We start from the raw sequence: 25115 nt of genomic DNA on the forward strand, positions 1-25115 counted from the left end.
GTTCCCCTACATTCTACATTATAAACCATTTATTTTACATTTTTCAAAGTTCACATTAGTGGTAGCATATAATATTTCTCTTTTTGTGCCTGGCTTATTTCGCTCAGCATTATGTCTTCAAGGTTCATCCATGTTGTCATATGTTTCACCAGATCGTTCCTTCTTACTGCCGTGTAGTATTCCATCGTGTGTATATACCACATTTTATTTATCCACTCATCTGTTGAAGGACATTTGGGTTGTTTCCATCTCTTGGCAATTGTGAATAATGCTGCTATGAACATTGGCGTGCAGATATCTGTTCGTGTCACTGCTTTCCGATCTTCCGGGTATATACCGAGAAGTGCAATCGCTGGATCGAATGGTAGCTCTCTATCTAGTTTTCTAAGGAACTGCCAGACTGACTTCCAGAGTGGCTGAACCATTATACAGTCCCACCAACAATGAATAAGAGTTCCAATTTCTCCACATCCCCTCCAGCATTTGTAGTTTCCTGTTTGTTTAATGGCAGCCATTCTAACCGGTGTTAGATGGTATCTCATTGTGGTCTTAATTTGCATCTCTCTAATAGCTAGTGAAGCTGAACATTTTTTCATGTGTTTCTTGGCCATTTGTATTTCCTCTTCAGAGAACTGTCTTTTCATATCTTTTGCCCATTTTATAATTGGGCTGTCTGTACTATTGTCATTGAGTTGTAGGATTTCTTTGTATATGCAAGATATCAGTCTTTTGTCAGATACATGGTTTCCAAAAATTTTTTCCCATTGAGTTGGCTGCCTCTTTACCTTTTTGAGAAATTCCTTTGAGGTGCAGAAACTTCTAAGCTTGAGGAGTTCCCATTTATCTATTTCTCTTTTGTTGCTTGTGCTTTTGGTGTAAAGTCTAGGAAGTGGCCGCCTAATACAAGGTCTTGAAGATGTTTTCCTACATTATCTTCTAGGAGTTTTATGGTACTTTCTTTTATATTGAGATCTTTGGTCCATTTTGAGTTAATTTTTGTGTAGGGGGTGAGGTAGGGGTCCTCTTTCATTCTTTTGGATATGGATATCCAACTCTCCCAGCCCCATTTGTTGAAAAGACCATTATGGCTCAGTTCAGTGACTTTGGGGGCTTTATCAAAGATCAGTCGGCCATAGATCTGAGGGTCTATCTCTGAATTCTCAATTCGATTCCATTGATCTATATGTCTATCTTTGTGCCAGTACCATGCTGTTTTGGCAACTGTGGCTTTATAATAAGCTTCAAAGTCAGGGAGTGTAAGTCCTCCCACTTCGTTTTTCTTTTTTAGGGTGTCTTTAGCAATTCGAGGCATCTTCCCTTTCCAAATAAATTTGATAACTAGCTTTTCCAAGTCTGCAAAGTAGGTTGTTGGAATTTTGATTGGGATTGCATTGAATCTGTAGATGAGTTTGGGTAGAATTGACATCTTAATGACATTTAGCCTTCCTATCCATTAACATGGAATATTTTTCCATCTTTTAAGGTCCCCTTCTATTTCTTTTAGTAGAGTTATGTAGTTTTCTTTGTATAGGTCTTTTACATCTTTGGTTAAGTTTATTCCTAGGTACTTGATTTTTTTAGTTGCTATTGAAAATGGTATCTTTTTCTTGAGTGTCTCTTCAGTTTGTTCATTTCTAGCATATAGAAACATTACTGACTTATGCGCATTAATCTTGTATCCCGCTACTTTGCTAAATTTGTTTATTAGCTCTAGTAGCTGTATCGTCGATTTCTCAGGGTTTTCTAGATATAAGATCATATCATCTGCAAACAATGACAGTTTTACTTCTTCTTTTCCAATTTGGATGCCTTTTATTTCTTTGTCTTGCCGGATTACCCTGGCTAGCACTTCCAGCACAATGTTGAATAACAGTGGTGACAGCGGGCATCCTTGTCTTGTTCCTGATCTTAGACGGAAGGCTTTCAGTCTCTCACCATTGAGTACTATGCTGGCTGTGGGTTTTTCATATATGCTCTTTATCATGTTGAGGAAGTTTCCTTCAATTCCTACCTTTTGAAGTGTTTTTATCAAAAAGGGATGTTGGATTTTGTCAAATGCTTTTTCAGCATCTATTGAGATGATCAATTGATTTTTCCCTTTCGAGTTTTTAATGTGTTGTAATACATTGATTGTTTTTCTTATGTTGAACCATCCTTGCATGCCTGGAATGAACCCCACTTGGTCATGGTGTATGATTTTTTTAATGTGTCTTTGGATTCGATTTGCAAGTATTTTGTTGAGGATTTTTGCATCTATATTCATTAGGGAGATTGGCCGGTAGTTTTCCTTTTTTGTAGCATCTTTGCCTGCTTTTGGTATTAGATTGATGTTAGCTTCATAAAATGAGTTAGGTAGTGTTCCATTTTCTTCAATGTTTTGAAAGAGTTTGAGTAAGATTGGTGTCAGTTCTTTCTGGAAAGTTTGGTAGAATTCCCCTGTGAAGCCATCTGGCCCTGGGCATTTATTTGTGGGAAGATTTTTGATGACTGATTGGATCTCTTTGCTTGTGATGGGTTGGTTGAGGTCTTCTATTTCTTCTCTGGTCAGTCTAGGTTGTTCATATGTTTCCAGGAAATTGTCCATTTCTTCTACATTATCCAGCTTGTTGCCATACAGTTGTTCATAATATCCTCTTATAATTTTTTTAATTTCTTCAGGATCTGCAGTTATGTCACCTTTTTCATTCATTATTTTGTTTATATGGGTCTTCTCTCTTTTTGATTTTGTCAGTCTAGCTAGGGGCTTGTCAATCTTGTTGATCTTCTCAAAGAAAGAACTTTTGGTGATATTTATCCTCTCTATTGTTTTTTTGTTCTCTATGTCATTTATTTCTGCTTTAATCCTTGTTATTTCTTTTCTTGTACTTGGTTTAGGATTGGTTTGCTGTTCATTTTCTAGCTTCTTCAGTTGATCCATTAGTTCTTTGATTTTGGCTCTTTCTTCCTTTTTAATATATGCGTTCAGTGCTATAAATTTCCCCCTTAGCACTGCTTTTGCTGCATCCCATAGGTTTTGGTATGTTGTGTTCTCATTTTCATTCGTCTCTATATATTTAGCAATTTCTCTTGCTATTTCTTCTTTAACCCACTGATTGTTTAGGAGTGTGTTGTTTAACCTCCAGGTACTTGTGAATTTTCTAAGTCTCTGATGGTTATTGACTTCTAATTGTATTCCATTGTGGTCAGAGAATGTGCTTTGAATAATTTCAATCTTTTTAAATTTATTGAGGCTTGTTTTATGTCCCAGCATATGATCTATTCTGGAGAAAGTTCCATGAGCACTAGAAAAGTATGTGTATCCTGGTGATTTGGGATGTAATGTCCTGTATATGTCTGTTAAATCTAATTCATTTATCAGATTGTTTAGGTTTTCAATTTCCTTATTGGTCTTCTGTCTGGTTGATCTATCTATAGGAGAGAGTGATGTGTTGAAGTCTCCCACAATTATTGTGGAAACATCAATTGCTTCCTTTAGTTTTGCCAGTGTTTCTCTCATGTATTTTGTGGCACCTTGATTGGGTGCATAGACATTTACGATTGTTATTTCTTCTTGCTGAATTGCCCCTTTTATTAGTATGTAGTGGCCTTCTTTGTCTCTCAAAACATCCCTGCATTTGAAGTCTATTTTATCTGAGATTAATATTGCTACACCTGCTTTCTTTTGGCTGTAGCTTGCATGAAATATTTTTTTCCATCCTTTCACTTTCAGTTTCTTTGTGTCCCTGTGTCTAAGATGAGTCTCTTGTATGCAGCATATTGATGGTTCATTTTTTTTGATCCATTCTGCGAATCTATATCTTTTAATTGGGGAGTTTAATCCATTTACATTCAACGTTAAAACCGTGAAGGCATTTCTTGAATCAGCCATCTTATCCTTTGGTTTATGTTTGCCATATTTTTCCCTCTCTCTATTAATATCCTTTATTGTACCCATACTGAATCTCTTTAGTACTGAACCTTTCTCCAAGTCTCTCTGTCCTGTCTTTGTTTCTCTGTCTGTAGGGCTCCCTTTAGTATCTCCAGTAGGGCAGGTCTCTTGTTAGCAAATTCTCTCAGCATTTGTTTGTGTGTGAAAATTTTAAGCTCTCCCTCAAATTTGAAGGAGAGCTTTGCTGGATAAAGTATTCTTGGCTGGAAATTTTTCTCACTCAGAATTTTAAATATATCGTGCCACTGCCTTCTCGCCTCCATGGTGGCTGCTGAGTAGTCACTACTTAGTCTTATGCTGTTTCCTTTGTATGTGGTGAATTGCTTTTCTCTTGCTGCTTTCAGAACTTGCTCCTTCTCTTCTGTGTTTGACAGTGTGATCAGTATATGTCTCGGAGTGGGTTTATTTGGATTTATTCTATTTGGAGTTCGCTGAGCATTTATGATTTGTGTATTTATGTTGTTTAGAAGATTTGGGAAGTTTTCCCCAACAATTTCTTTGAATACTCTTCCTAGACCTTTACCCTTTTCTTCCCCTTCTGGGACACCAATGAGTCTTATATTCGGAAGTTTCATATTATCTATCATATCCCTGAGGTCCATTTCGAGTTTTTCAATTTTTTTCCCCATTCTTTCTTTTATGCTTTCATTTTCCATTCTGTCATCTTCCAGGTCACTGATTCGTTGTTCAACTTCCTCTAGTCTTGTACTATGAGTGTCCAGAATCTTTTTAATTTGGTCAACAGTTTCTTTAATTTCCATAAGATCATCCATTTTTTTATTTAGTCTTGCAATGTCTTCTTTATGCTCTTCTAGAGTCTTCTTGATTTCCTTCATATCCCGTACTATGGTCTCATTGTTCATCTTTAGTTCTTTGAGTAGCTGCTCTATGTGCTGTGTCTCTTCTGGTCTTTTGATTTGGGTGCTTGGGCTTGGGTTATCCATATCGTCTGGTTTTTTCATATGCTTTATAATTTTCTGTTGTTTTTGGCCTCGTGGCATTTGCTGAACTTGATAGGGTTCTTTTAGGGTTTGTAGACCTATTGAAGTCCTTATCTCTAATTTATCAGATCTACAGCTTCGTGGAGTACACTTTGTCTTACTAACCAGCAGGTGGCGTCCACGAGCCACCTGTTCTCCACAAGCCAGTTCTCCCCTGCTTAGCCTTTTTGGTGAGTGGGGGAGTGAGTCTTGTGGGGCCCAATTGGTGTACCAAGCTTGTGTGTGTAGTTGGTGTTGGCTGCCCTGTATGTGGGGCGTGTTTCTGGGCAGTCGGGGAGGGGGGGTGGCCCTAACAATCAAATCTCCCTGATGATCCTAGAGTTTTAACGCTGCTGCAATAGTCTAATCCTTCAGTTCAGTCCTGCCACAGTTTGTCTCTGCCACTGACCCACAAGTCTTTGGTATTGGCGTATGGCTCCTGAGACTTGCAAGTGGGCCCCTCTTCCAGGCTGTGCACCCCGGGTCCTCTGTTGAGGGATGACTGTGCTATGTCACAGGTGAGTGCCGTCCCCCCAGGGCAGTTCTGGGCTGCTGGGCTCTGTAGGGAGGCTCCCAGTCTGCTCAAATGATGGCTGAATGGGGCTTTGTTAATTCACACTGCTCCACCTTCCCAGCTCTGGGACATTCAGCTGAGGTTTCAGGGAAGGCTAATGTCCACGCCCAGTATTGTGGTGTGTGCCTGTTATTTGAAGCACTTCCGTCACACTGGGTTGTCTGGGGCAGCTCTGGGCTATGGGGCTGGCGATGGGCAGGAGTGTTTCCTGTCCACCAGGATGGTGGCTGTGAGCGGACACCCCCCTTTTCTTGGGAAGTTGTGGTGTTTAGTGAATTTTCCCAGCCACTGGATTATTGCCTTTTGTATCAGAGCTCTCTTAGTTCTGCTCTTGACTTGACGTGCCCAAATTGCAATTCTTTGAATCTTTCTGTATTGGGCTTCTTAGAGTAATTGTTTTAGAAAAAGTAAAAAGGATTAAAAAAAAAAAAAAAAAAAAAAAGGGCCCTCCTCAGAGATCTAATGGGTTATTGAAATGCTAATAGACACAGCAACCAGGGCCATTAAGGAAAGGTCCACAGGGCAGAGAGATCAGCTTTTCTTCGGGATTTGCATATGCGCCTCAAGGCCTGAGCTCCGCCCTTCCCCTTTCTGTGTTCACCAGAACTCCAAAAATCCTCTGCTTTTATTTTGGAGTTTTTCGTGTTATTTTTATTTTTTTTTTTCTATGCCTGTCTCCTCTCTGCTGGGCTGGCAGCTCTCAGATTCTCCGGTGTCTGGTCTCAGTCTATCTATGGTTGGAATCTGGATCAGTAGAATGAGTTTCCGATAAGAGCAGCCACTGCAGTTCTCCCTTCTCCTTCCCGGAGCTGACAGCCCCTCCTCCCACGGGACCGAGCCTGGCAGGGAGGGGCGCGGGTCCCCTGGCCGCAAAAACTTACAGATTTCGCTGATCTCAGCAGTTCAACATTTTCATGAGTGTTGTATGAAGTATGCCCAAAGACAGATTGCTCTGTGGTGTCCAGTCCACGCAGTTCCTGGCTTTTTACCCACTTTCCTGGAGGAGTAACTAAAACATACAGCTCACCAGTCTGCCATCTTGCCCCGCCTAGAAAACATAACTTTTTGTAGGCACTTTATGTTTAACTTGTTAGTTAAATATAAAGAATTATAAATAGTACCAAGAGGTAAAGAAATAGAATACCTACCTTCAAATTATGTGCCTCCCTGTCCAAATCACAGCTCTCTTAACTTCTCATTTAAGACCTCTGTTTTGAATTAAGTCTGGGTCATTTCTTAGGGTCAGAATACCCACGCATTATTCTTCTGCTCTTGGGATGGTGCATGTTCCAGGATGTCAAGTATAGAACATCTTGAGTCTTTGACTAGTAATTGCTGCATAGGTGAGCTCTGAGTTTATGGATCTTTTCCAGAATGCATGGTCCTTTTGGGCCTCTAGCTCTGCTTACTAGCTGTGAGTCCCTGGCTTTCCCTAGTCTCTAAACAACTGGCGAGCCTCTTTGTGGCCAAAACCTGGCCTAAGGGAGACCCAGAGCCTACAGAACAATTCTGCTCTCTTTTCTCCCTTGTGCTTGCTTCACGTATGTCAGTTCTCGGCTCCTGCTAGGTAAGCACACCTCTGTGCCCTCGAGCTCTTGGCTACAAGGTTTTTGTTCATTGATTCTTTTTGACTTAACTCTGCAGAGTGATCCTCAGCGGGAAAAATCCAAGTTGCAGCAGCAGTGACTTTTCTTAGAGTAAAAAGAGTTCACCTGGTGAAATAAAGCTGGACTTGCCATTACTAGTTTGGCTACTTACTATCTGTAAATTACTTGGGAAAGTCACTAAGTCTGCCTAGGGAAGGTGACTTGACTTCAAAACGCTTCTTTCTGATTTGCTTCTCCTTAGTTCCTTTTTCCAGTCCCTCTCTTAGGGTGTGTGTGTGTGTGTGTGTGTGTATGTATGTTGTAATAAAGGAATAGAAAGTGTGATATAATAGAGTCCTTACTTGTTTCTAAACACATTCAGAGCCTTGAAACATAGAAGTACCTCGGTTATAAGCACAATATTCAGTTACTTACTCCCCACTAAACCCAGTAGGGTGATACCAAGTTTCACCTGGGTGAAACCAACTTTCTTAAATGCCAGGAATTCTGGAATGGGGTTTTACTATCTTTTTATTTTATAATTTCATATACTTTTGAAATTTTTCATTGTTGAGTTTCTCTGCTATTCGTTCCATACCCCAACAATGTTTTTTGGTTTAAGTATCATTTCTGTGTTTTTTTTTAATGTTTAAAATAAACTAAAATATTACAGCATTTTCATTCATTCTGTCATTTTCTAAAATATATACTACAATATTTTTTTACACATGCTTTGGTGAACATGATCCAAAGTTCACTTTCTCTTCTATCATTTCAGAAAATGTCTGGTTTTCTAAAAAGATAAACATGCAGTGAGGTTTGTTAGTAGCAAGGAGGTAGTTTCTATCCATTATGAAGCAGAATTGCTTCTTACTACAGCAAATCAAAGAGTGGAATTATATGGATACTAGGCGTAGAAACTGTATTACTTCAGCAGTTTGTGAATTACTCATGCAAGTTTATATAACTTCCTGTGTTCCTATTTTGCCCTTTTGTGTTTAATGTTATCTAAAATTCTTGGGTAAATGGTACTTGTTGAGTTTTATGTTCAGATTTTACTTACTTTTCCAAACAAACAAAATAAGTAAAACAAAACGGATATGTTGAGAAATTGCCATGTTCTTTCTGGTGTGCCATCTCATTTAAATAGATCAAGAAACTTAGTCAAAGTTTTTATTCTTTTCCTGCTGCCTGTCCTACAGTTCTTTAGGAACCAGTTTGGGCTGAAATGGACCCATGAAACTGCATCAATAATTAATACTGTTGCCTGTTGGTTGGCTTGATGGTGCCAGGGCTCCCCAGTCAGGGCAGATACTGCCCAATTCGCATGCTGGATAAACAAAGCCAAGGCCAAAGTGAGAATTGACTGAACTAAGCCTTTGGGACCTTACGTCTTGTGGAATAAACTAGTGTCAATTGCATCCCAACTTTGTACATTTTACAAATTATCGACTCCTCCTACATCTTCCTCGGTTGATGGCTTGAAGTCAATCTGGCCTTTAGAATGTGGAAAATGTAAGTGGCATAAGCCTGAGGGCTGGTGGGTGCCTTCATGACTCCCCCACCCCCCCCAAAAAATATCCTTTTATTCCTTTACTTTCACAAGCTAGCTATCCCCATCGATACTGGAGAGACCTGCTTGGCATCCACTGAGCAACAGTAAACTCTTCTGTGATCTGTTTTCACATGAGCTCCTTTAGACTTCCGTAGCAGGACTCCATTGTTAATCACGTTGACCATCATGGTTCTGGTAGGAAGGTTCTCCCACAGCCCAAGGAGCGAGGTGCCTCTGTTTTGCTATCTCGGGTTCCAACTAGCATTCCTTGTGCCCTCACCCTTCAAGCTTTGGTCAAAGAATTTTGTGGGGGAAAGAAAAGGTTCAAGTCCAAGATTTCAGCATTCCAGGGGGTTACTTTCAAATATCAAGTTTATTTCTATGCTCCTTTCCACAAAGGAATTCTTTGCTGTATTTTTATATCTCTTTGGGCAAAAGCCAGTATACAAGTAGAGATACAAAGTTATAACTTGATAGAGTTTTAAAAAGAGCCATGCATCAGATAAGACTGAAAGAAATAGTAGATAAATGAGTCAGTTCTCAGCCGTGATACTTCCCTCAGTTTGTTTTTCCACATCACCAAACTGACTCATGGAACCAAAGTCTAGAAGCCCACAGGGCCTTACCGTAAGCTGATTAAAATCATAATACCTGACATTTCTGCAGAGCTTCACAGTTTTCAAAACACACTCACTTTTGCCATAATTATCCTATATCATCTCTTCTAACCCATTGCATATTATTTTAATTCAAGAGACAACCAGAGAATTTTAGTTCATACTTCAAAACTTCATCCTCTTATCCCAAGGAGGATTAATACAATCTGTAAAGATATACCTACTCTTTTCTTTAAAAACCATCTTGGTCCCAGTAGCAACGAACACACCCAGCACCTATATCTGGGTTTCTAATGCCATTCTCCAGGCTGCAGATCCCGCAGGGCCCAGGAGACACTGAGAGAGGTAATTGGCATTTCTTCTGAGGACTGTGAGCAACCATTGCCTATATTTGTAAGGCAGGTAGTGACAAGATCAGGTTGATGTTTTACAAGATTCCTTTGACTGCTGTTGGCAGCATCCTGGTGAAAGAGGAGAGTGGCCAGGTGAGGGGAGTGGACAATTTGTATGAAAATAAGCAGATCGATTTAAGAAACCTTTACGATGTAAAATCAGCAGGGCTTGGGATTGGAATCATTTGTTGTGGAGATGGGAGGGAGGACACCGAGGATGGCCCCTGAGTTTCCAGCTTTGGCTGCTGGCTGGCTGGCAACAGATGTGTAGACAGGGGCAGGGGCAGGCTGGAGCATGTTGTAGTAGAAAGAACATTATACCGATGTGGGAGCAAGAGCCAGGCCCGTGGCCCTAGGACACTTCAGCTGCCACGTAGAATTCAGCTCAGGTAGCTCCCAAGCCAAGGGGGTTTGATGACTGAATTACGAAGCAACCATGTATCAGTTGGCTACAGGAAGCCCTTGTCCCCGAACAGTTCTAATGATAAGTCACTTTTTCATAATGCAAATTCATTTTAATTTTAGACAGCTCTAATTGACATGATCACATAGTCTACTTTGGGAAATTTGGTGTCTTGTTGACACAGCATCTTTAGGTAACAAGCATTATTGCTTATATATATATATATTTAAATACCTAATTACTAACCCAATAGGCTGAATATGCTTAGTGTGCAGCTTTGCTGTTGGATGTTACATGTACAAGACAAACATGACAGCAATCAAGTAGCAATAAGTTCTGTCTGTCAGCATTTAAGGTAAAAAAAACTAAGTAAGCAACCATTGTTCAACAGTAGCTTGATTGATTTTCCCTAGATCAATACGTTTAGAGAATACTCTAAATGTATGCAGAGTAACTTGAACAGAAAAGTTATTTTGCATTGTTTTATAGCCCTAAAAATTAGTAGTCATAATTACTTTCAGTTTTAAAACATTCAGTTAACATTTGATCATTCATCCAGTTAATCCCAAAATATTGTCACTGTGGCAAAGCTGGCTTTCCCAACACCGTCTGAGAACAGTAATGCATGCTGCATGGTGATTCCTAAGTTGTGGTTTTTTAAAAATATGTTTCTTTGTGCTTTTTTTTAATCAAGTGGGATTTTCAAGGCAGAGATAAACATTAACCCATGGTAACTTGTGCCTCATTTAGCCAATATCTGTGGGCCACGAGTGTGGAAGCTCAGCATAAATGTCATCCATGCCCGGAGGACACGTGTCCCCTTATGAGGGCCGCACAGTGAGGTGTCCTCACGTTTGTGAATGACTTGGAGGGACCTGCACACACAGGCACACTAAACGTTCGAAAACAAGACAACTTAGAACTACTTGCATGTAAAGCAAAATTACACTCTTGGAAGTAAATTATCCAGATGAATTTTGATGGGTTGCTCAAAAGTTTATAAAGACAGATGATCTTCATTTCTGTTTTGTAGTCCGAGAAGACTTCCCTGTCCCTCGCTACCCTCTTCCTCTGCTTTGTTTTTTCTTCATAGCAGGTACTTACTTCCTGACATAATTATAACATATATTATTTCGTTTATTGGTTTATGATCCATGTCCCATGAATAAAGTACATGCTGTGTGAGGGGAGGGAAATTGTTATGTTCAGTGCACCTGTTATATTGGCACATAGACATTCAATAAATATTTGTTCAAGGAATGAATACATGAACAGCAAAGTGTGCTTAAAAGGTCAAATGTTTCTTGTGCCATAAAAAAAGTTGTGTTTATTGGAATGGGAACAAGTTTTTATTTGCCTTGTTATCTCTATACCACATAAACATTCCCAAGTATTTTGTGGGCCTAAATAGTTTTTTGTGAAGCTCTTTTGAAAAACTATATATAGCAAAGGTTTTCTGCCGTGCCCTTAGGGTTCAGTATCTCGCACACTCTGTGATTTCATGTGACTGTGTCTGCTTCGTGGTCTGGGTGTCAGGTTTTGCCTTGCTGTCCCCACTACCTGTTCAGCTGCTTCCAGCCACCACCTCACACCTCATAATCCCTGTTGCCTGCTTCACTGGCCTTGTAGTAGTCAAGGGTCCCCTGAAGAAACAGAACCAACAGGACAGGTTGTGTGTGTGTGAGAGTATGCATAAGAAGAAATTTATTTTAAGGAATTGGCTCCTGGCATTGTGGGGCTGGCAAGTCAGAAATCTGTAGGGCAGGCTGGCAGCCTAGAAATCCCAGAAAGAGTGATGTTGCAACCTTGAATCCGAAATCTGTAGGGGAGCCGGCAGGCAGGCTGGAAACTCAGAGAGGAGAAGAATTCTTGAGGCAGAATTCCTTCTGATCCCTGGGAGGGACCTTCAGTAAGTTCTTTGCTCTTAAAGCCTCCAAGTGATTGGCTGAGGCCCACACATCATTGAAGATAATCTCCTTTACTTAAGGTCAACTGATTGTAGATGCTAATCCCATCTGGAAAATACTTCCACAGCAACATCTAGACTAGTATTTGACCAAACAGCTGGACATCATAACCTAGCCAAGCTGACACAAAATTACCCATCACAGGCCTCAATCCCTGTTCTGATCAAAGAACCTCAATTAGCAGTTAGGAGAAAACCATAGCTTTAAGTGAATGCCATCCATTTAGCTCTCTGAGGTGGTTTGTGCTCCTTGTAGACTTTTTCCTAGAAACACCACATATTTTATTACACTATACATAACCAGTCTTCAGCAAGGTATGTAAGACCACCAAGTCAGTTTGGTAAATTCATAGTTACTTGAGAAATGGGCATTGAAGTAGAAAAGACTTTCAGTACTGTAGGAGATCAGAGATTAATTCTGCAATTTAATGGAGAAGGAGTTGGATAACGTATGACCATTAATAATGTGCTTTGTTATATGAGGTAAGTCAACTCTTGAGGCTTAATGAAAGCAGGGCCAACTCTAGGCAAACTCTAACTTGGGCCTAGCTGTCTTTGAAGTTTTTGACCTTAACCTTCCATTTGATGTCCCACCTCCTCCCAGGTACCGTGTGTGTGTTCACTTCCCTGGAGCACTTGCTTCTAACCCCACCACCTTTGTAGCCTGAGGTTGAAGTAGCTGTCCAAGATACTGTCTTTCATTCAAACACAGTGTTTCAGTGTCCTTAGGTTGGTGACCATTAAATGATCCAATAGAATAAAAAAGTAGTTTGTTAGTTGTTAACAGTGTCAATTCATTTAGGCTCAGCAAACATTTGTGGAGTACTTACTGCTAACCCAGGCACTTTGGGGTCACAAAAATAAACAAGAATAATATATGAGCCCTGCATTTATGTAAGTGAGTAGGTGTGCATGTGATGGACATAACATCCTTACGAGAATTACAAAAAGGAGCCCTCTGGGCTGATTCTGTCCGGCACAGGGCTGGCTGGAGGTCCATCCCTTCTTGCCCCTCAGTCGGCTTCCTCTGTGCTCTGCACCAATGGGACAGCCAGGTGAGGCAGCCCTGAGGGAGAGCACTGCGGGGAGGCGATGTGCGGAGGATACAGACATTAATAAATAAGACGTAGACAAAGTGCCTGTCCTCAGGAAGGCTCTAGATATACCTGTTCTGTCAATGGGAATCATATCTTGGAGTCTGGAGCCTACTTTCACCCGATGCCAATCCCAAAATACATACAGGCTTCTCTAAGGATCAGGTGGCGTTCTGTAAAAATCAGAGATGCCCACTCTTTGGATAGCTACTCAAATGTACTTTGATTATAAATAGAAAGGGGAAGTTCAAACATTTGAACCAAACGGATTAATGGGATTTCAGATGCAAAGTACTAAAGCCAAGAGACAAGGTCAGTATTTCTAAGATACAGATAAACAAAAGAGAAAATGGGTGGATGCTGTAAGTGAAATGCCCTCCTGGAAAGAGTGTTAATTTTTCCATTTTCTGATTGACTCGGTAACGCTAGGAGCAAGTAGTCTGCGTATACTATGGTGTTTTGTTATCATATCAAGGCCGCATACTGCCATTCTAGAAACTGATAAACATTTTGGGTCATTTTAAAAATGTTGGATAATAGAAATCGTTTTGATCTCTTCGTATCAATAAAAGGAAAGCAGCCTTTACCAGGAAACAGTAGATCGTTTTCTTCTATGTAACTTAACCCAAAAGCCTCTAGCAGCCTTGGATTTTTTTTTTTTTTTTTTTCCTATTTGATTCCCAGTGTTCCAGTGACTAACTTCAACAACATAATTTTTGCTAGCCAGTATGATGAGAAGCCTCTGGGAAGGTAACTTATAAGGAGGCAGAATTTTTTTTTTTTTTCCCCCGTTTTTCTACTCATCCATCCATACACTGGACAAAGGGGAGTGTGGTCCTTATGGCTTTCCCAATCACATTGTCACCCCTCATAAGCTACATTTTTATATAATCGTCTTCAAGATTCAGGAGTTCTGGGTTGTAGTTTGATAGTTTCAGGTATTTACTGCTAGCTATTCCAATTCATTAGAACCTAAAAAGGGTTGTCTGTATGGTACGTAAGAGTGCCCACCAGAGTGACTTCTCGGCTCCTTTTAGAATCTCTCAGCCACTGAAACTTATTTCATTTCATTTCACATCCCCCTTTTGGTCAAGAAGATGTTCTCCATCCCACGATGCTGGGTCTAGAATCCTCCCCAGGAGTCATATTCCATGTTGCAGTGGTATTTACACCCCTAGGTGTCAGATCCCACATAGAGGGAGGGCAGTGATTTCATCTGCCAAGTTGGCTTAGCTAGAGAGAGGGGGCCACATCTGAGCAACAAAGAGGCACTCAGGAGGAGACACTTAGGCACAATTATAAGCAGGCCTAGCCTCTCCTTTGCTGTAACAGTCTTCCCAAGGGCAAGTCCCATGATTGAGGGCCCAGCCCATCAAACCACAAGTCCCCAGTGTCTGCGAGTACATCAGCAACCACTGAGGTGGGGAAGTCCAACACCCCATGCATTGTCCCCCAGCAATTTCACATTAGTGGTAGCATATAATATTTCTCTTTTTGTGCCTGACTTATTTCGCTCAGCATTATGTCTTCAGGGTTCATCCAAGTTGTCACATGTTTCACGACATCGTTCCTTCTTACTGCTGCATAGTATTCCATCGTGTGTATATACCACGTTTTATTTATCCATTCATCTGTTGAAGGACATTTGGGTTGTTTCCATTTCTTGGCAATTGTGAATTGCCAAGCAGGCAGAATTTTAACTCTTGACTGCTAAATCTTCTATCAGCCCGGCATGAACTTACGTATAGTTTAGGCACTTTTCATCTAAGGGCCATGACTGACTTCTGCCCACAGGGTGAATGAGTATTGGGTGTAAAAGAACCAGATAGCAGGGAAAGACAGAGGACCCTGTGGGACCACAAGCTGTCATTGCATGTTCCTGTTTAGGTTCTCACTGGCCAGATTTGAGCTTCTCTTGCTGACCATGTGCATCAGCAGGAGTCCTCCCATCTTTAAAGTCCAGCCCAAATGATCCCAGATACTTGTGCAATAAGGAAGGAGAGCCATTATGAAGGAAGGGTCAAAGGTCAAGGGAGAATGACATAATGAAAGTGTGCTAGGTGAGGATGGGGACAGAATCTATAAGCCACGTGACACTAATTTGGCAGTGGTGGGATCCCCATTTCACATATATGGAGATGAAGGCCTCGAGAAGTTCAGCAGCATCCCCAGTGCTGCCAGGCTGTGAAATGCGCAGCCAGAGTTTGACCCAAGCTGCTCTCCAGAGTCCTTGAGGGACCCACCAGCATCTCCCACCTGACTCCTCTTTGACCTGAAGACTGCTGCTACTGTCCTTTCCTCAGACCTCTCTTTGGGCACTGGTTACTTTTGATGAGCTGCCCTCATTTTGACAGTTTTCTCAGAATCTTAGTAAGCTCTCATTTTCTACTTGCTGTGTGAGTTTAGCATTGCCCTCTTCCATTTGTGTGGCCATTTGAGATAATGTCTCTGGAGTGTGAATTTATTTGAGATCTGAGAGCCTTTTTCCCCTGAGTAAATATCTTGTAGTAGACTCATTCCAAGAAATGTATCAATGATCCCATTTTTAGCTTATGTCAATGCATACTACCTTCTAAAGGCAATGCAGATAATATTCTTTCAGCTTCCTCTGAGTGCTTAATGGAAGCAACATAAAATGTTCTTTAAGGACGGTTACTTGCAGATGGTGTTCTTGATATGTGGTTACAAATGTGTGCTGCTGGCTATGGGCTGGAAACAGGTTATAAAAGCAGATGCCATCTCCCCAGAGCTCTTGATCTAGAGTCTAAGCTTTCCTGCTTGACACCCTCAGACACCAGCTTCCAGGGCTGAGGAAATTAGGAGCCTTAGGTCTCTTGGGCAGGACTGATGTTGGGGATGACTTTGCATATGGATGGTACACCAATAAAAGCTAAAATAATAAAAAGTAGAGATTTAGAGCAGATTTTAGTTGAGGAATTGAAATTGGCATTTGCTAACCACCTCTTGTTTGATATATTGCCACGGAGCTTAGAAATGAGAAAATTTCTCTTGGTTTAACTAGCTCATTTCCTGAAAGATTGTTTGCAAGATACAACCTGGTGTTAAGTTGAGTCTTTTTAACTATCTGTAAAATAAACTTTTTCCTTTTGCCTATTACATAAAATTATTAATAAAGAAGCTAGATTTAGGAATTATCATACTTCAGCCTAGTTTTCTTTTTAACTTAGTAGTTCATTTTTACAACATTTTTTAAAAATATAGTAACCCTTCCTTAATCTCAGAGTTTGTACAGTTCAAATATTTGAGTAACATTATGAATTTCCTTTTCTATTCCATTGTATGAGTTAAGGAATGTCAAGTAACACATGTTTGGTTTTTTAATCTCTTTCCTCAAAGTACTAAATGTATGTTTAGTTTGCTTAAGCTGTAGGGTCAGAAGGAAGACTAGACTCCACTTACATTTTCCCCTCAAGCAGTTTTTTAAAAACTACACTTAAAAAAAAAAATTCTGAAAATCTTAAATCACAGACTCAGATGAATTGGAATTTCAATACAATGTTCATTTCTGTCTTCCCTTTTGTGCATGCACATTTAGCTTTAGGATGGGGATTTTATTAAAATGCTGCAATAGCCTTGCATACTGATTTTCCTAAGGTAAGTAATACTGTATGTTGAATATTAACCAGTAAAACCTGTGTCTACTCTCTTCTATTTCTCAAGTTGAAAGGACAGGAGAGAGTAAATGTAGTAACAATAACAGTGGTGAGAACAATAACAACTTCTGCTGAAAGTATCTGTTGAGTGTTTCCAACGGGCCACGTACTATGCTAAGCTCATTGCACGTTATCTCACTTAATTCTCTAAACTGTTCAAAGAGGGCTGAAGTAGCTTACTTGCCCATGGTCGGTAGCAAGTGGTAGAGCTAGGATTCAAATTCAACTTCTCTTACTCATCTAATGTAGACCAGTGATTCCTTAAACACCTTTTTCAGTTCCTACTAGAAAGCTTTTGCTTTGAGAACAGTTGCATGGCTATTCTACTTTATTTTTCTCCTTACTTTATTGTAATTCTTGGCAACTGAGCTGCCTTGTTAGGAATACACTGATGCTCAAAGAAGATACTGTGGAGTTCTCAGGGTAGGATTCCATGGGATAAATCTAGATGCTTACTAGAATTGAAGTATCTATTGTCTTACGTATAGTAAAATGGTTTTATAGCAAAATAGGTGTTGTTGGATGGGAATGCATGAATGAATGTTTGCACAGCAAAGTTAGGTAGTTTACAACACACTCATTGGCAGAAACTTTGTCTTGCATGGCATGGAATTCAAGTTAGAATTTAATGGTGCCAAGATTATGACATAGTTTCAGTAATGGAGGTAAATAGCAACCCGGAATAATAGCCAGGTAAATAAACTCCCTAATCTTTGGCTTGTTTAGGTATTTACTCAACCAAGCCTCTGAAATAACTGAGAGCTTTTTTGGAGAAAGAAATGGAAGAGAGCACCTGGTTCTCAAGGCTCAGCCCTCCCTTCTGTAAAGGCGCTGATTTTTTCAGAGGGTGTGGACATGTTTAATGTGTGGGTGTGTTTGCTTAAAGAAGACATTGAGCTTCAAAAGGCAAAATGTTTTGTAACCCAGAATTTTAATTGTAAATGGGGATTATTAAATCGGACAATGAAATTAAAATGCCAGCATGTAAACAGAGCATATATTTGGGGATCAACTCGCTGGGCCAACTTACATATGGCAGACAGTTCAGAGCCTCCACTGGCAGCCCAGTCCACAAAGAGAGAACCTTGTATTTGAACAGCAACAAACATTAACCCAGCCGAAGGAGCAGAGTTTTTTAAGTTCAAAGGAGAAAAGGAATTTCACTTTCTGGCTAATATTCTGATTTTCCCAGGAACTGATGGTAGATAGTGGGAATCCACCTTTAGAAAAAAGGTGTGGGTAACCACAGCCTTGTAGTAGCAGGCAAAACTTCAAAGTAGAGAAGGTGAGCCATGCAGTTGCCCTAGGCTTGGGAGAGACAGATCTGGAAGGAGAATTCTGATCTCATAAAATTTACTCAAGATTGTTCAAACCACCAGGCCAGCCTTTATAGCTACAATTTGCAGTCATTCGGAGCTGAGTTTGACACATATAATTATGTCACCATAAAAAAAGTAGCTATTAAATATTCTGATGCATTTCTAGAATTGGTAGTGTTGTTGGGACTACTACTCAGAATCTCCTTTCCACTCAATCCCAAATCTACGTAGATAATCTGCTTTTCAGTACATCAAAGTGATGATGTTTGGTAATGGAGCTCAGGCACAGCAGAGACAGCTGATCACCTGGGAGAGTCAAAGCATGATTGAACTGAGTTGTTTTCACCTCTTCTTGATACCCTTTTATCAGAGCTGCTAATAGGTAGACAAATGGATTGATTTTAGTTCCATCTTTTGTTTGCATCATTTATTAAACAGTTGTCTGAAAACAGCAGATGGCAAAAAGTTGAAAAAAAAATAAAGTAATGGTTCATTAGCAAGATAATTAGCTTGTGATTGTGAGTTTTATGATAACATCCTAAATACTTAATCACAGACCAATGTTTTGAAGTTTAAATTGTGCAAAAATAATAAGCAACCTTATCCTTCAACTTTTGACCTGGGAAATAGGTCTTCATAAATCTTTGGGTCTGAGTGTTACTGTTGCCAGTTATTAAGTGTTTCTGCTTGTTAAGTGCACTATCTTACTTAATCGTTGTAACAGTCTAGCAAAGTAGATGGTATTGTGCCAGTCTTATGAACTTCAAACAATGTTTATACTAGCAGAAATGAGGCCTAGGGAAGTTAGTGACTGCTCTGAAGGTCTCTTGACTAGTATTCTAACCCAAGGTGGTCACTCACTAAACCCTTGCAGTAGTCATCAAGATATTTTGCCTTCTTTAAAACCATCTAAAATTTTGTTTAGAAAAGGAAGAATTTATATTTCCTCTCTATTCCTCTTTGGCAACCCATCAAAAAAAAAAAAAAAATCTTGTAGTTTGAAGAGAATTAGACTGAAATTTCAAGTTTTGAAGTGCCATGCTGAATCAGGGAATGTTCCATTCAGCCCCAAATTCTCACCTGAACAGAGAATGTTTACAGACAGCCTGCTAACTCCTCTGCAGTGTTTCCATAGCTCAGGCCTATAGGTCTTGGTAGAGACCTTCATAATGTTTCCTTTGAGGGGCTTTCTTGATTCATCAGGCCATCCCCTAAGTAAATAGATATCTGTAGGCTTTAAATATTAAAGTAGGCTGATATAACTCATTAATTCATTTAAACCAAATACCAATGCTGCATTGAAATGGAAGCATATGATTGGCTTTTGCTTTGATTTTTAAGAGAACTGATGAATAGCTTGTCCCTGACCACCTTGGCCTCTAAATGCCTGGCCAGTTATGATAAGTGGCAGGACTTCTCCATCCACCTTGCTCCCAAAATATGGAGGACCCAGGCCTAATCTCTTTTGGCAACCTGGGGCATGCATCTAGGCAATGCAACTCCATCACACCTTCGGACCCCCAAAAAGAAGGGCATTTCCTTCCCTGACTCCACAAGGAAAGAGCCAGTTTCCAGAGGACCACAAGCTACTGAGATAATCCACCCTATGCATCCTGCCATGTTCTTACTGTACCTCCCACCACACTCTGGCCAGGGCTGTGAGGCAGGGTAACACTCTGTGTTAATAGTCAACAGTAGAGATGTCAACACATTTGTAAACCCTTACTACTTAAACAGCCAATCTTGGAATCCTTTTGATATCATAATTTTGGTCAGGCCTGGAATAATTGCCCTAGTATTTCAAGGTTAGGAAACCTGCTAGTTTGAGCAGAGCAATCAAGATGAAAAATGTTCCAGCTTGCGCCATCTTTTATTAGTCCAATTTACCTCCCAGGTAAAATGAGGTGAAAATTAAATTAAATCACCATTCTTTTTAACTACTCGTTATATATCCTCCATCCCTCTGAGTAGGATGAGTATATGAAACCCAACTACCTCTTTTCCTGTTTATGAAGTGATATTTGCATTGTAGATCCTAATGCAATTTTGTCTTATACTGTTATTGACATTTCCCTCTTTGCAGTTGTGTTTGTTCATTTATTTCAGTTCTTTTGGCAAAATCCGTCTATTTTCCTCCTAATTCGGGAGATTTCCATCATGAAATATATGTGTGAGCTCCACCCAGTTATACACTGAACGACTTCAAGGCGGTTCCCAGGGGCTCCTAAGGAATTGCGAGTCTGATCATCACCCTTTTAAAATTAAGACTTGAAGGCTAAAGGGAAATCTTTTTCAGCTTAAAAATAAAAAACCCAAGAATGCTTGAAATTTTTTAATGATACTAATATATAAAAGCTAACTTATTTGTGAAACTGCCTGAAAACGTTGGGTTTTTTATAATTCTCTGTGTTGGGTTAGTTCAGGTTGACACTTGCAAAACATTTAGATCTAATTAAAGCAAGGGGAGCCTTCTTTCCCCTTCAGGTCCTGTTTCCCTTCTGTTTGAACCTTCATTTTTAGCAATCACATTACACACAAAATTACCAACCAAGCCATTTAGCTCTAACCAGATTGGTTTTAAAAGATACCATGAGTGTGTGTATTTTTCTCTTGTTGTTCCCCCAATTTCCATTCTCTGAGATGCAGGAATGGTTCAAGATGGGAAATTGAAGAGGATGTGTACCAGGCAGGTGTGTCTGTGGAGGAGAGCAAGGTCATGTTTATATTGGCAGTTTGTTCTGTGGAAATGAACCACTTCAAAGGAACAGGAGGGCCACACTTACCTGACTAGATTCTGACAGTTCTAGTCATTTAATTATAAATGACCAGTCATTTCATTATAGAAATGTTTCAAATTTTAAAAGGTAGAAAATGATGTAATAGCTAAAACTTTTTATCGAAAGCCACATTTAAATGTTTTTCCTACAAAGTGTTCTCTGCATTAAGTCTGTGAAACCTGGTTTAAAATCACACTGAGTCTGCTGAAGTGTACAGTGTGCTACCTTAGTAGTCATCAGAGACCCAGCATCTCTATCATTGGTGACACAGCTGACCAGAGCCAGGGCCTTCTGTCATCCATGGAGATTATTTTATTGTTTTTTTTTTAAAAAAAAAAAAGTGTTTTGAACTTCAGTTTTGCAAATAAAGGTGAAGAGATGAAATTCTCTTCCAGTAATCCAGAAAGTACAATTAATAAGTGACATGTCAAGGCTTCCTACGATGGAGATATTAAAATCTGAACTTGAAAGAGGATAGAAATATTTAGGTTGTGGTTGAAAATATGGCAATAGTCTTGTTGTTCTTACCTACACCAGTCTAGTTAGTGGCTTAAAAGTATCTGACAGAAAAGACAATATTGTATGATCTCGTTTATACCTAGAATAAGCAAATTCATGGAGACAGATAGTAGCTGTCAGGTTCCCAGGGCCAGGGGATGAGGGGAAGGAGAAGTTATTGCTTCATGGGTGCAGAGTTTCTGTTGTGGATGATAAAAAATTTTGGTAACGTACAGTGGTGATGGTAGGCCAACACTGTGGATGTAATTAACGTCACGGGATTGTACATCTCCAGCCCTGCACCCACCCGTTGACCTCCACATTCTCACTTCTGGCTGGTGCAGGACAGAGTCTTATGGTGCATCCCCTGCCCCTTGGACTTGACCAGTGGTTGTTTGTCCTCACAGCCCTGCTGCTCCTGTGTTCCCATCTCAAGTTCTCCATTCTGGCCTCTGGTCCTCTCGTCCTCTGGGTCTTAGGTCATTCCTCTCCGAGTCCCCCCTGCCCTTACTCTAACCCTGCCAGACCATTTCATGGTCTATGTATAATTTGCATTTTTCCACCTTCTTGCCTTTATCATGTTGTCCCCTCTGCCTAAATGGTCCTAATTAGGATCTAAATCCTTCCCATCTTTTAAGTTTGTACTCAAATCTATCTTCTCCAAAAACCTTTCTGAATCTCTCCTTTGGAGTTCGTCCACCTTTCTCCCTCTGGTCTCCTGCTGTACGTCGGATGCTATTAACATCCACAATTTATTTTTTCCCAAGCATTTTATGTTGAAAATTTTCAAATATTCCAAAAAGTTGACTAGTTCAATGAATAGTCACATACTTGCCATTTAGATTCCACAATTAACATTTGCTTCATCACATCCATCTGTCTATCCCTCCATCCACTCTCCATCCATATCATCCATCCATCCTATATGACGAAGCATTTCAAATTCAGTTGTAGGTATCACTTCTAGACACTTTTGTGTGCACGTCATTAACTAGATGTCAGTATTTGTTTATGGGTTTTTTAGGTAAAATATATATACAGTGAAATGCACAAATCCTACTTGTACCTTTCAAAGAATTTTAATACATGTATATGCATTTATAATGCAGATCACTATCTAGATACAGAACATTACCATCACATCAGAAAGTTCCCTCATACCTCTTCTCAATCAATTCCCATCTCCACTCCCAATGGTAACCACTGCTTTGATTTTTTCATTGTAGATTTTTGAACTTCAATATAAATGAAATCAAACAGTATCTACCCCTTTGTGTAAGGCTTCTTTCATTTAGTAAAATATTTTTGAGATCCATCTGTGGTGTTGCATATATCAGTAGTTTGTTCCTTTTTTTAATTATGTAATAGTATTCCATTACATAAATATACCACAGTGTGCTTATCCATTTCCTGTTAATGGAAACGTGGGTTATTTCCAGTTTTGAGTTATTACAAATAAAATATTTTGTGCATGTCTTTTTTGGTGGACACATGATTTCATTTCTCTTGGGTAAATACTTGGGAGCAAATGGCTGGTCATAGGGTAGGTGTGTTTAGTTTTATAAGAAACTGCTAGACCTCTTGCCAATGTTTTCATAATTTTATGTTCTCATTGCAAATGTAGGGCAATTCAGGTTGCCAACAGCTTTGCCAGCATTTGGTGTTGCCAGTCTTTTTTAATTGTAGCTGTTTTGGTGGGCATATCATGGTATTTCATTGGGGTTTTAATCTTCATTTCCCTGATGACTTAAGATGGTGAGCATCTTCTAAGTGCTTGTTAATCATATGTGTTTATTTGGATATCCTCTTTTGTGGACAGGTTCTCAAATCTTTTGGCATTTTTTTTTTTTTAACCTTTTTTAAGATGAGTTGAAGTTCTTCATATATTCTGGATATCAGTTCTATGTCAGATGTTTGTTGTGAGAATATTTCCTCAACTCTGTCCTTTGCCTATTCATTTTCTTAATGGTGCCTTTTAAAGAGTGGAAGTTTTTGTATCAGTTTTATCGATTTGTTTCTTTTATGTTCATTGCTTTTTGTGTCCTAAGAAACCTTCACGTACCTCTAAGTCACAAGGATATTCTGTTTTCTTTTGGATACTTTATAGTTTTGATTTTATGATAAGGTCTGTGATACATCTCAAATTAATATTTCTGTATGGTGTGATGATAGGGATCAAGATTATCCCCCCTCCCCCCCCAAAAAATCTGGATATCTAGTTCCACATGGTTTACTTCTGTGACTATGTCTTTCTCACCCTCCTGTTGTGCCATAGCCTAGTAGTCAGCTTTGTATGCTCACCACCTGGCCTCATTCTTTATGCACAGCAAATACATAGTGCAGGTGAATTGAATCACATTAAAGATTTAGAGCATAATCTAGGACTCTGGCAATCTTTTACTGTTACAGTGTTGAAAGTGGTTTTATGTGATCCATCCCCAAATTATATGGCACTTTAGAGACTGAGTTCAACCTTTGAGTTATCGTTAACTGCCTAGAATTTAGGTTGAGGCAACAAGGTTGATAGCTTGAACCTTTGTCTTTGGCTTCTTTGGAGTGAACAATGGAGATCGTTAAATTCAGCTTTTGATTGAATTCTTTTATATGCTAGATACTGTGTCTCATTGCTTTCCACTACACCTTTCTGTTTTATCTTTGCAGCAATCCTTAGAGGAGGAAATTTGAGTAGCAGAGATTTTAAGTAACTTCTGCATTATGCAATTAGTAAATTGCAAGGCTAGGAGTTCTCCAAGACAGGAAAATGTGGAGGAAAGCAAACAGCCTGATTCTGGTGTAAGATTTCTGCAAAAGAGTTAACACTTGATTGATCTTGAAGTGTAGAGAACTTGATGATAAAACTTGCTAAAAAATTTTAACTTGCTAAATTCTGATTCATTCCAAGTCACAGACAACTTAAAACTTCAGTCTTCAGTTAGTCCAAATGTGTAGTAACGTCTGCAAAAATAAAAACCCTTGGGAACAATATTTGGGCCTAAATCTCTAAACTGAGTGTTGATTAGATAGTAAAAATGCATCAAAATTATAATTAGCTTCAGGGGGCCCACACATGGTCCCATGACTTTATGAAATGTCATCAGAGTCAAGTTATGGAGCCAAACTCTTATTTCAAAAAGCCTGAAAGTCCCCATAGTGTACAGATTTGGATATGTATCTTTGTGATTCTTTCTTGTCTGCCAGTGAATGTGTTGGATGATCTCTTTGTTTGCAGGTATGCTTCAGAAGCGTCCTTCTCTTGATGACTTTGTAAGTGCCCTCGTTTCCGACTTGGATCTGGACTTTGAAACCTTCTTCATGGATTCTGAATAATGGAAACTCCCTGAATATTTTAAATCAAGGTCATGTAGATCTTAAACTTTGTCATAAATGCTACAGCTGTGAAAACTTGTTTCTCATTTCATGATTCACTTCTGAAAAACCCTAAAATGATAGAACTTAAAATAAATAATTTGTTTTAATTATGCTGGCTTTTAGCCTTATTGGTGAATTTTTAAACCTAACAAAACTACACTTCAGCAGGGACTTATTAAATTTAGGGTATGGGCAGTCTAGTACAACCCCCTGCCCATCGAACTTTCCCCCTTCTGTTTAATTTTTAACCAGTTAATTTAGAGACTTAATCAAAAGCAAAACTTGTTTTGACACCGTTTGAAGCAGTCTGAAGAAAGACTACACATCATTCTTTGGAATGATTATCACTTCTTATGACCACTGTCTTGGGCTTTGAAAATGCA

The 25115-nt window shown here is 39.5% G+C and overlaps 1 protein-coding gene across 1 annotated transcript in view; it reads left to right on the forward strand.

The window, feature by feature from the left end:
* Positions 1 to 24839, forward strand: part of LOC119507126 (mitochondrial intermediate peptidase) — a 215638-nt gene extending 190799 nt beyond the window's left edge. Inside the window, exon 19 of the mRNA XM_037800230.1 lies at positions 24593 to 24839. Coding sequence (XP_037656158.1) covers positions 24593 to 24690 — 98 coding nt within the window. The 3' untranslated portion in view covers positions 24691 to 24839. The remainder of the gene's footprint in view (positions 1 to 24592) is intronic.
* Positions 24840 to 25115: the final 276 nt, after the last annotated feature.

Source organism: Choloepus didactylus, chromosome 12, assembly GCF_015220235.1.
Source record: "Choloepus didactylus isolate mChoDid1 chromosome 12, mChoDid1.pri, whole genome shotgun sequence".
Taxonomy (NCBI): Eukaryota; Metazoa; Chordata; class Mammalia; order Pilosa; family Megalonychidae; genus Choloepus; species Choloepus didactylus.